Raw genomic sequence first — 12,579 nt, 5'->3', positions numbered from 1 at the left:
TTTATTTTTATTCCTTTTCTGAACCTGTTGTCTCTGATACCAGTTTACCAGCATTAAACATTGTTAGAAATTTTATCAGGTTATTTGGAGTATAAATAGTTTCCTTGTAAATTTAAAAAGAAGTTAGGTTGGTCAGAAACTGTATAGTGATGGTGTTATTTCTCTTAGCTTATTAAAGGTTTCTTCTAAACTCTTTCCTTTTCTAGCACCAAGGGCTGAAATTTCATGTAATTTTTATATGGTTATTTTTAACTGTGTTTTCTCCCTAATAGTCATATATTCTGTTTCCTTAGGAACTGTTGCTGAGTTGATGCTTTTCTTACTATTTATGCTGGGATTCTTCTTTAATTCAAGAACATTTCCTATAGTTATTTCCTTAGTTATAGTGCCTGCATTTTTAACATTTTCTCTTTCCTATCACCCATGTACTCATAGCTTCCTTTTCTTTCCCAGTCTGTGTTTGAGTTCTCCATGCAGTATCTATGTAATTAGTCTGAAGTTGTGCTGTTCTCTCTTACTGTATTTAACATGGTTGATTCTTAGCTAAATCTTTTATTTTTAAACAAATACCATTGATATTTTCAGTTTAAATTTAGTGTTTGCAATATTATGAAACTTTAAGTATTATAGCACATTCCATTTTATCAGCGATTAGTTATTAGTTCAGTGCCTTCCTCAGATACCACAGTGTCTCTGTCATCATCATCTCCTTCCCTGGACTCTTGATTGTTGATTTCCCTCAAGAGTTTCAACTTTAAAATATTTTAAAAACTTACGACTATTCTTGCCCCCAATAAATGTTGATAGTAAAATAAGAAAACATATATAAGAAAAAATTTTTAAATAAAATTACTCATAATACTGTCATACAGCAATAGACACAATTATAATTTTTAAAACATACTATATTATGAACATTTTTCATGTTATTATTTACATAAATTACTTTTTACACTGTATTTTATTATGTGAATTGATCATAATTTATTTAAGTAATTCCCTTGAAAGGGATGTCTAAGTTGTTATATGTTTTTCCATTATAAACAGCACTTCATTAGCATTCTTTCTGCACTATTTTTGCAAACATTTTATATTATTTCCACAACTGTACTCATAGATATGAGATTCCTAGATTAAAGGATATGCAAATTTCCATGAGTTATTTTATCTGCTTAATTTTGAAAAGTAGGTAAATTGTCTTTCTTGTTAGCTTGGCTTCTGAAAATTTGTTTTTCCATGTGGGTTTGGTTTAGAGGTGATACCTCCCAATATTACCTTAGTATCTTTCTAAAAAACATTGTCAATATTAGTTTTTAAAAGGGTTACAGTTGGTTCTAAAAATTTCCTTGGTAAATATTACAGTCAAACAATTTTTATTTTTCTATCACCTTTCCTGGTAAATTGTTATAATCAAACAATTTTTATTTTTTCTTACCATCAAAAGTTTTTTTTATAATTAAATTCTTAAATTTTTATAATGAAATGGTAGATCATCAGTTGGAATATTAAGCCATCCTAATTAAAAGCATGTTTATGGTATTTTAACATTTTAGTACAATTTTCCAGTATTTTAGAATGTTATTGAAGTATATGATTAACCCCAAATAGTTTTTAATTTTGTGGTGATACACCAAGAATATCACTGCCAATTTTAGAAGTGTAAACGTTCTATACAAAACTAATCAATTTTGTTGGGTTTGTTTTTAAAGGTATTAATTAATCTTCGCAACCCAAATTATGAAAATGGTGATTCTCTTGGTTTCAGGACTCATTTGGGTTTAATCCAAGTTCCTCTGAAAGTAAAAGACATCCCTGAATTGGTAAGTATAGGTTTCCAAGAAAAACACTGAAAGTACAGATAATCTGATTGGCTTGACCACATGCAAAATTGTATTGAGAAAGATCTTTTCAGATTGTTAAAGTATGCAGGAAAAGTTAAATGAATTTAATTTAAAAGTATAAGAAAGGAAATACATTTATAACATATTATGTGGTTCAGCAGTGAATTACATTTAAATTGTCATAGTAATGCAAACAATATATTGTAGATTTAATCAAGAATCTGCCGGGACCGGTTTGGCTCAGTGGATAGAGCGTCGGCCTGTGGACTGAAAGGTCCGGGGTTCGATTCCGGGCAAGGGCATGTACCTTGGTTGCGGGCACATCCCCAGTAGGGGGTGTGCAAGAGGCAGCTGATCGATGATTCTTTCTCATCGATGTTTCTAGCTCTCTTTCCCTCTCTCTTCCTCTCTGTGAAAAATCAATAAAAAAAAAAAAAGAATCTAGCCTACCTAATAAAAGAGTAATATGCAAATTAACCATCACTCTGCTACTCCCACAAGCCATTCCCACCAGCCACACCCACCAGCCAATCAGAGCAAGTATTCAAATTAACCCAAACCAAGATGGCTGCCACCACAAAGAGCAGGAGGGAGGCTTGGGTTTCCCCGGCAATGGAGGAAGCCAAGCTTTCCACACACCCTGGCTGGCCCAGGCCTCCACTCAAGGGTACAAAGTTTCAATTATAGAAGATAAATCCAAAGAAAAGTGGCAGCAGCTGGAGAGAAGAGAGCAGGCTAGGGTTTTCCCCGGCAATGGAGGAAGCCAAGCTTTCCACATCCCTGGCCGGCCTAGGCCTCCACTCCAGGCTACAAAGTTTCAATTACAGAAGATACATAAAACCAAACAGAAATGGTGGCAGCCGGAGTCAGCAGGGTGCTTGGCTCTGCTCCAGGCTACAAAGTTTCAATTGTAGAAGATAAATATATCACAGATACCAGGGCCTCCACTTGGGTTGCTGGGGGGGGGGGGGGGGGGGGGGGGGGGGATTGGCCGGCCTGCAAACCACCACAGGCCTCTTGCCCAGGCTTCCCCATGCCCCAAGGGAACCCCCACCCTGATCTGGACACCCTTCAGGGCAAACCAGCTGGGCCTTATTCATGCACCAGGCTTCTATCCTATCTAATAAAAGAGTAATATGCAGATTGACCATCACTCCAACACACAAGATCAAGATAGCTGCTCCCATGTGGTCAAAGATCCTTCCCCCATGTGGACACAAGATGGCCACCACAAGAGGACAGTTGGGAGGGTCCAGGCCTGAAAGGGAGGGCAGTTGGGGGTGATCAACCCTGCAGGGGAGGGCAGTTAGGGGTGACCAGGCTGGCAGAGGAGAGAAGTTGGGGGCAAACAGGCTGGCTGGGGGGCAGTTAGACATCAATCAGGCTGGCAGAGCAGTGGTTAGGGGCAATCAGGAAGGCAGGGGGAGGGGTGGTGGGCAGACCCCACCAGTGCACGAAATTCATGCACTTTGGCGGGGGGGTGGGGGGGGCCTTATTGCTGCTGCGGAGGCGGGAGAGGCTCCTTCCACCACTGCTGCACTCACCAGCCATGAGCCTGGCTTCTGGCTGAGCGGTGCTACCCCTGTGTAGCGCACTGACCACCAGGGGTCAACTCTTGCATCATCCTATATAATAAAACGCTAACATGCAAACTGACCAAACAGTGGAGCAACTGGTCGGTATGACATGCACTGACCACCAGGGGGGCAGCTCTTGTGTTGAGTGTCTGCCCCCTGGTGATCAGTGCGTGTCATAGCAACCAGTTGTTCTGCTATTTGGTCAATTTGCATATTAGCCTTTTATTATATAGGATGATGGTGAGAAGTACATAAGCTAAAAATCCTCGCTTCCCATAAAAACAAACAAACCCAGTAAATATCTGAAACTGGTAAGTTAAAATAGCAATATATACTTGTTACTTGAAATTTGGAGATATATACCAGAAAAAAAATGGTTGTCCCTGGATAGTGGGCCAATTATGAATGTGTGTGTATGTGGAGGAGTGTATAAGATAGAGAACTTATGCTGTTTTTGTACTAAGTCTTTTAGTGGATTTCACATCTTAAACTATTTCTGCATGTAGAGATAGTATAGGTGATTAGATTCTAAAGTCAACTAACTAGCTGTGTGACCCGGAGGAAGTTATTTTAACTTGAGCTTTACTTTTCTTATTTGTAAAACTAGAGACCTGGTGCATGAAATTTGTGCAGTGATAGGGTCCCTAGGCCTGGCCGTAATCAGGGCTTATCTGTGGGGTGATTGGCAGGGCGATCCGGGGCCCCCACTGGTACCTGCTTAACTTGTGACTAATATTTCAGAAATTGAGGCTACACCTGCTGACAATATGGTTAGTCCTTCTCTTCCTGTTGTCATTAGGGATAGTTGTCCCTGCCTTTCCTGAACCACAGGGCCTGGATGTGTAATGATTCTGTCTGCAGGATGCATGGTTTATCTGTATCCATGATCTGTCTGTATGAGTATTGAAGTTGGTGAAACTCAGTGAGTCATAAGGTACTTACTATACTGGATGGCCCTTAAATCTAGGTCACAATGTTTTATAGATTCACCCATGTTAAATGAAAATTCCTACAAAGTTGCAGACACTAACTTCTGTGTACTGATTCAGCCAGGTGGAGGCAGCAGGGTAGAACTGGAGCTCCATGGCATGGTTTAATGTTGCTGAGTCCAGCTGTGGGTCTTCTAGCACCATCCAAGTTCTGGGTGTGCCAATGTGTATGAGCCATTCTGTCTTTCAAGAGCTGTGGGGTAGTGGGAAGATGGACAAGTAAAAAAATAATTTTAATATAATATGATTATATGGTTTGGTAGAGGTTGAAAAAGGTAATCCATATGCATAGAGAGTTAACCAAATCAGCCTGAAATATCAAAGAAGGTATCCCAGAAGGCATGATATTTTAGGGGAATTTTAAAGGTAATCTGAGTTTAGGGGCCAGGTGTACTGATGATGAATAAAAGTCTAGAGCAGTGGAATAGAAAACAATGTTCAGAGTTTTTTTTATGCTCCTCACATGTCTTAGCATAAGTATAATTCCCCATTGTGACAATAGAACCTAATACTGAAATGCTTATTGGACTTACTAAGTTCCTCTTTAATATGAAGATCAAACTTATTTTTAAAAATCAAATATGTTATCATTAATTCTAATGATTTTAATGAAGGAAGAGTTTAAAATAAATGGAAGACAGTGGTTGAAAATGGAAGAATAATATTAAATTTTTACCTCTAATCTGAAAAATTGGTAACATGATGCAGTGTTATTTTAAAGTACAGATGAAAATCAAGTTTAGTTAAGAATTGAAATATAATGGTAATTATTTAAAATTAATACAAAAATGAAATGTATGTGCTTATTAGGCTCAATAACTGTCTTGTGAGGGACACTAGTAAATTATGAACTTAAATAATAATAGATAATTGGGAAGGATTAAAATTCATTTTATTTTTTAAAGAAAAAGGAAGTTTGGTTTTAGCAATTGAATAGTAACAAAACACTAAGCCAATTAAATATTAATAGAAATATTTAATTACTTAGGGAAGAAAAATAATACAAATAACATGGGATTGTTATATATTTTAAAAAATAACAGACAAACATGATTACTTTCCTTAGACATTACTAGATAAGTAGAGGAAGTCTGGAGAATAAATCTAATTTATTCTTATTTTAGCAGAGCACTTGATAGTCTAATCTTACTTAAAAATTAATTAAGTTGTTTTGGATATTTTCATTGTTTAGTTGATTAAGAGCTGAGTGAAGTACAGTACCATACAAAGCATAGACACAGAATTATATTGCTAATTTTAGACAATGATATTAGAATTGACAATGGTTGCATATAGTGTGTGCAGATGTGTGTTTCAGGAAAGAGTTGAATGTTAATATTTCTTTCTTCAAAGGATAGTTCATTTCTTACTTTACTGACTAGCCTATTACCTAAAAAGACAAAAAAAATCAAGAACTATTTTTAAAGTAGTTTTTTAAAACATTGACAACAAAGTAAAAATTTTAGGTAAAAGAAATTAGGAGAAAGAAAAATACTACTAAAAGCTCTTCCTTTGGAGAAATATTTTATATTTAAGTTTTTCCCCATAATATATTGATTTTTTCCTAACAGCTTTTATCTTTTCATGTTTTTTTTTTCCTCCTCATGAAAATAAAAAATGTAAATGCTATGTAGCAATACTGTAGTAAAAAAAAATCATGGTTGTTCTGCTCCTTAATATTGATCAGTGCATTATTATTTAAAGGTTCAATAATGGCTTTTTCTTTTTCTTCTTTTTTTTTTAATCCTTACTTGAGGATATTTTTCCATTGATTTTTAGAGAGAGAGAGGGAGAGAGAGGGAAAGACAGAGAGAAATATCGATGTTAGAGAAACACATTGACTTGCTTCCTGCAGGGGCCCCTACAAGGTCCCTGGCCAGGGAGGAGCCTGCAAACGAGGTATGTGCCCTTGACCAGAATCGAACCGGGACACTGTGGTCTGCTCTATCCACTGAGCCAAACTGGCCAGGGCAGGCCTTTTCTTCCTTAGATATTTGAAGGAAGAAAGATTCATTTTGTATTGTGATTTTTATTTACACTGATGTTTCGGTGAAGATTATTATTTTTTTACATGTAGCAAAGTTTGAGATGTATGTTAATTCTGTGTGTGTTGTTTTTCAGAAAGAATTATTTGTAGAACTCGGCTTAACTACCGGACAACTAGGTATAGATGATTCTACACAAGTGCCTCCTGGTTAGTATTTCTCCCATATGGCATAAGATTAATGATAAATGAGAGCGAGGCGAAAATGTATCTTGTTACTTCCAAATGAATCCAATGACATTTTTATATCTGAAGACAAAGCATACTTTTGCCTCTCCTTGGTTTCTACTAAGTATTGAATAGAATTCTGTATGTTATAATGATCAGAGTGCTACTTGATCTTGTCTTTTTATTTGAAGCCCAAAATAATTTCGATAAGTTCTGGGGCATACATGTTATTTTGTTGGCAAAATCTTTATTGGCAGAACTCATATATCTCTTTACTGGAAATCACTATTTACTTTTATTATTTTTCATAGCACCAAATTACACAAACACAGACATTCCACCTTGAATAAACTCAGGCTTTAAAATCACTATCTCTTTAAACCTTAATCATTTAGAAAATTTTCTTAACTTTTCTCTTTTTGTGTATAAGTGCAACATGGTTATTATAAAAGCCCAGGTTCACATTTAGCTATAATAAAAAGGAAGTAAAAATTGCTTTAAAATGTGGGAGGCCTGTATTGTAGTGGAACTAATACTAGACAGGTGTCAGGGAACTATCCTAGACTCTCATCTGCCACTGGCTTGCTGTGTGTCTTGGACAAGTCGCTTTACACCTTTGCACTTGTTTCTTCTATAAAATAAGGAAGCTGGATATTTATTATTCTTAGTAATAATAACAAACACAATAATAAACAGTTATTGAACATATGCTATGTGTTATATGTATATTGTCTCATTTTACTCTCTCAGCAATCTGCAAGATGTGTTTATTACTTCCTCTAAAATTACTTGTTTTTAATGCCTTGGGGAAAGTGTATATCATACGATATGGTTCAAGACATTTTAATTAATTGGACAAATACAGATTAATAAATTGAAGCCCATTCTTAATCTCTTTTAAATTTTACCCTCCAGGTCAAAGTCCACTATTCAGTTCCTCCTGGCATAGATTAGTTTTGCCAATTCTTGAACTTTATATGAATTAAAACATATAAAATTTTGTTATGTACTCTTTGATATTTGACTTCTTTTGTTCAATATTGTGTTTGTGAGATTCAGCCATATTACTTTGTATATTTATATATATTTGGGGCTTTTTGCATTATAGTGTCTGTTGTATCAACATACCATGCACATTTATTTATCCATTCTACTATTGATGGGTATTTGGGAAGTTTTAAGTGTGGGCTATTACAAATAAGGCTGCTGTGAACATCCTAGTGTGTGTCTTTTTGTGAATATATGTTGACCTGGGAATATACACCTGGGAATGCAATTTCTCGGTCCTAGAGTTGGCATAAGTTCAGCTTTTAAAAGTGGTAGTACCAGTTTACACTTCCATCAACAATGTGTGAGAACAGTAGTTGCTCTATATGCTTGCCTATGCTGGGTGTATTCCATCTTCTTTGCTTTAGTCATCCTGGTGGTAAATAGTGGTATTGTATTATGGTTTTAATTTTTTTCCATGATGTGAGATAGAAGTAATACCACCATTTTAAAGTTGAACAAGTGCAGATGTGAAATAACTTGCCCAAAGTCACAAAAACTAGTGAGTGGTAAACCAAGATTCAAAACTAAGAAGTCTGCCTTCCTGAATGGGAATTGGTTTCTTTAGAAAAGGTGCTCAACAGAGCTCCCAGCCTCTTCCATGGCGAAAAGTCAGTACACTACAATCGGGAGAGGATGCCCACCAGAACTGGCTGTCCTGGCAGCCTGTTCTTGTACTTGTAGTCTCCAGAACTGAGAAATGATTTTCTGTTATCTATAAGCTGGCTAGTTTTGTTTCAGCCACTTGAACAGACTAAGACAGATATCTTAACTTATACTTCTGTTCATGGCAAGTGATAATCTATAATAATAAAAGCATGCTCTGCTAATTAGACTGAATGTCCTTCCCGCCATGGCTGCAAGGGAGGGATCCAGGTAATTGCCCACAGCTACGAAGGCCTACTCTTGCACGAATTTCATGCATTGGGCCTCTAGTCACATATAACTAACAAAAGGGGAAAGAAATAGTAATATAACCTTGAATGATATCTATGTTTTTCACTTTTGAAAAAGATTTTTAAGAATTGTTTTAAATCATTCTAAACTTAAGATAGCTATGCTTTAGAAAACCTAATTTTTCTCTTAACCTAGAGTATAGTTTTTTGATTCACTCGTAAGACAACAAATGTGGGTGAGATCCTGATAAGGGCCAGAGACTAGTGAATACATAGATATGACGTAATTTTTGTTTTTAGGGAAGATATAAGATTGAGATAAGACTCACCTAGCTTTGGCTATTATTATATAGTGGGGGCCCATTGCAGGAAGATTCCTGCAAGCAGCTACTGCAGCCGGGCACGCTGCTACTGCTACCGGCCCAGCCCACTCTGCCCCACCTGTCTTTTCCCTCTGGCAGCCACCTTGCTTTCCTCTTTCCCTCCCTCTTTATCTATGCTGTCTTCAGTCTTCACTCCTCCCTCCCTCAGCGTATGCAAATTAACTGCCATCTTTGTTGGGTTGATTTGCATACTTGCTCTGATTGGCTGTGGGCTTAACGAAGGTACAGTCAATTAGCATTTTTCTCTTTTATTTGTGTAGACAAGGGGTAGTTGGAACAGAAGAGAGAGCACCTCAGTCGGCCTGAAGGAAGTTGAAAATCTTGTTAGTTGATGCAGTTATTTTTGCTCCCTGACTTTTCAAAGCAGGACTGCTGAAAATGGGGTTGAATTAGTGTTCATTCAATGAGCTTTTTTTAGTGGTATAATACTGAAATTTTGCCTGTCTTCAGAATTGCTAGGCAACAGAATTACTTGGAAAGAAAAATGAGGTCATATAGAACTACTTTTGCCTGGAGTAAAAAATAGTTTTTTATTTTTTATTTTTTACTATATGTTTATGGGTTTGGTTAAATTGGAAATGTAATGCTAAATGTTTTGAAAATATTGCTAATAGTAGTTGGCTAGAGGCAAGTTTCATATTTAGGATTAAGTTTAAGTGTGATTTACAGAAACTATATCCTTCCTACTTATCTTTTTAAAAATATATAATTAATTTTATTTTACTTTTTTATTATGTATTGGTTTCAGGTGTACAGCTTAGTGGTTAGACAATCATATAATTTAATAGTGTTCCCCTCATTTCCTACTTATCTTTAAAAATGTGAATTACCTATGTTTTACCCATACTGTTTTTCCATTTTTATATTTGAAGTGCATTTCTCACTAACTTATCAGGTTTATATAAAAGTTGCTAGAAGAATCCTTATCAATATAATGTAGAATCCGTATTTAATAATAATAACAAAGTCATACATTTATTATTTCTATAAATTCTCATGAATATGCATTTATTATAAATATAGACACACACATACTTACTATGGAAACCACTGATAAGACCTATGCTATGAGAGAAAAGGATGTGCAGAATCAGTATTCTTTTATGAAAAAGGGGGCTCATATTTCTGATATTATTGTCTGAATAGCCTACCTAATAATAGAGTAATATGCAAATCAACCATCCCTCCACTGCACTCACAAGCCACACCCACCAGCCAATCAGAGCAAGTATGCAAATAAACCCAACCAAGATGGCTACAGCCACAGAGAGCAGGAAGGAGGCTTGGGTTTCCCAGGCAATGGAGGAACCAAGCTTTCCACCAGCCCTTGCCAGCCTAAGCCTCCACTCAAGGCTACAAAGTTTCAATTATAGAAGGTAAACAAATCCAAACAGAAATAGTGGCAGCCATGGAGCAAGCAGAAGGCTTGGCTCCACTCCAGGCTACAAAGTTTCAATTGTAGAAGGTTAAATAAATTCCAGATACCAGGGCCTCTGCTTGGGTTACCAGTGGGAATGACCAGCCAGCAAACCACCACAGGCGCCTCGCCCAGGCCACCCCACGCCCCAAGGGAACCCCCACCCTGATCTGGGACACCCTTCAGGGCAAACCAGCTGGCCCCCACCCATGCACCAGGCCTCTAACCTATCTAATAAAAGAGTAATATGCAGATTGACCATTACTCCAACACACGATATGGCTGCCCCCATGTGGTCAAAGATCCTGCCTCTACATGGACACAAGTTGGCCACCACAAAATGGCCAGCAGGAGAGGGCAGTTGAGAGGGACCAGGTCTGCAAAGAAGGGCAGTTGGAGGCAATCAACCCTATAGGGGTGACCAGGCTGGCAGAGGAGAGAAGTTGGGGGCAAACAGGCTGGCAGGGGAGCAGTTAGACATCAATCAGGCTGGTATGGGAGTGGTTAGGGGGTGATCAGTCTGGCAGGCAGAAGCGGTTAGGGGCAATCAGGAAGGCAGGCAGGCGAGCAGTTGGGAGCCAGCAGGCCTGGATTGTGAGAGGGAGCCCAGATTGGAGAGGGTGCAGGCTGGGCTGAGGGACACCCCCCACCCCCCATCCCCATGCACGAATTTCATGCACTGGCCTCTAGTACATAATAATGAATCTATTAGATGGGGATTCTGCTAAATAGACATTTTCTCAGGTTGTTATTTCAGAAAGAATAAAACATGTTCATTTGGTACAGCATTTCCCGAGTGTGTTCCATGAAACATTCATAATATGCCTTGTGAAAAAGAGGGTCTTGTTTTCAAATAAGGTTTGGGAAGACTAAGCCATATACTTTTTAAAGATATACAGCTGCAGTGTGGTTTACCATGTTAAAAACTGTGAGAAGTCCGAAGTAAACGTTGATCTTAGCATCTTCTAATAACATTTTACCAGAGAATCTTTTTTTTCCAATCAAGATCTCCTAATATATATTCATCTATTAACATAGTTGTCCTCAGACCATTCCTTGAGGAATGGAAATTCTGGTTCTGATTTCTTTGGGTGTCATATTCTTGGACCATACTATGGTATTTGGAAAGCAAAATTATTGTATTTCATATAATAGAATAAATTCTGTAAAGAATATATTTTGTACTGCTTTCAGTGTATCACCTGGTAGTATCATCCACTATTATAGAGACAAGAATTGGCTGACAACCTTTGATTCTTTGGTTACTAAGTCTCAGCAATGATAGCTAATTAAAATGAAACAACAAATCAAGATACTTAGGATTGACTTAACCAAGGACGTAAAAGACCTGTACTCAGAAAACTACAGAACGTTGAAAAAAGAGATAAATAAAGGAAGATATAAACAAGTGGAAGAATATACCGTGTTCATGGATTGGTAGAATTAACGTCATTAAAATATCCATACTACCCAAACCAATCTATAGATTCAATGCAACCCCTATTAAAATACCAATGGCATAGTTCACAGATCTAGGACAAATACTCCAAAAATTTATATGGAACCAAGAAAGACCATGAATTAGCTACAGCAATTAACTATTTTTTCAAATATGTAATACAGTATTATTAACTATAGACACCATGTTGTAGATTACATTCCATGACTTAATTATTTTATAACTGGAAATTTTTATCTTTTAACTCCATTGACCTATTTTGCCCCTATCTCTGCCCTAACCTCTGGCAATCACCCAAAATTTTGCTCTTTTTAGGATAAAACCAAAGATGAATGAGCAGAAACATTTGGTGTTTTGAGAAAATATTCTGTTTTATTTTAACAAAAGAAGTTTGTCATTTTTTATAATAATTAAATGCACTTAACTCTTCATTTCTACAAACTTTAAACAGTTTAGAAAAAATTTATGCATATAAATATAAATATTTCTATACTTTTCTATAGAGCCATTCAGTTTTAAAATAATTAAAAGTATTAATACCAGAAAAATATACCCATTATTGTTTTAAATATGGCTGATCATATTTATGTTTATTGATTTTATTTTACCTTTTTTTTATTTTAGAACTTTTTGAAAATGAGCATGTACGTATTGGGCAAAAAGGTAAGCTTTTGATTATACTTATGATGATTTCTGAAAATAAGACAGTCCTAAGTAAAGATCTGTATCATATACCTCCCCCCCAACTGAATTTTAAT

The 12,579-nt window shown here is 36.6% G+C and overlaps 1 protein-coding gene across 5 annotated transcripts in view; it reads left to right on the top strand.

Annotated features, from left to right (window-relative positions):
• The window catches only part of TBC1D19 (TBC1 domain family member 19), an 87,044-nt gene that overhangs the window by 28,114 nt on the left and 46,351 nt on the right, over nt 1-12,579 (top strand). For all 5 annotated transcript variants that reach the window (XM_084890687.1, XM_084890689.1, XM_084890688.1 and 2 more), the window contains 3 exons: nt 1,710-1,820; nt 6,529-6,601; nt 12,446-12,484. In XM_084890687.1, coding sequence (XP_084746813.1) covers nt 1,710-1,820; nt 6,529-6,601; nt 12,446-12,484 — 223 coding nt within the window. The remainder of the gene's footprint in view (nt 1-1,709; nt 1,821-6,528; nt 6,602-12,445; nt 12,485-12,579) is intronic.

Source organism: Pipistrellus hanaki (genome assembly GCF_964339955.1).
Source record: "Pipistrellus hanaki genome assembly, chromosome: 1".
NCBI lineage: Eukaryota > Metazoa > Chordata > Mammalia > Chiroptera > Vespertilionidae > Pipistrellus > Pipistrellus hanaki.
This window is presented reverse-complemented; position numbering and strand designations above follow the sequence as displayed.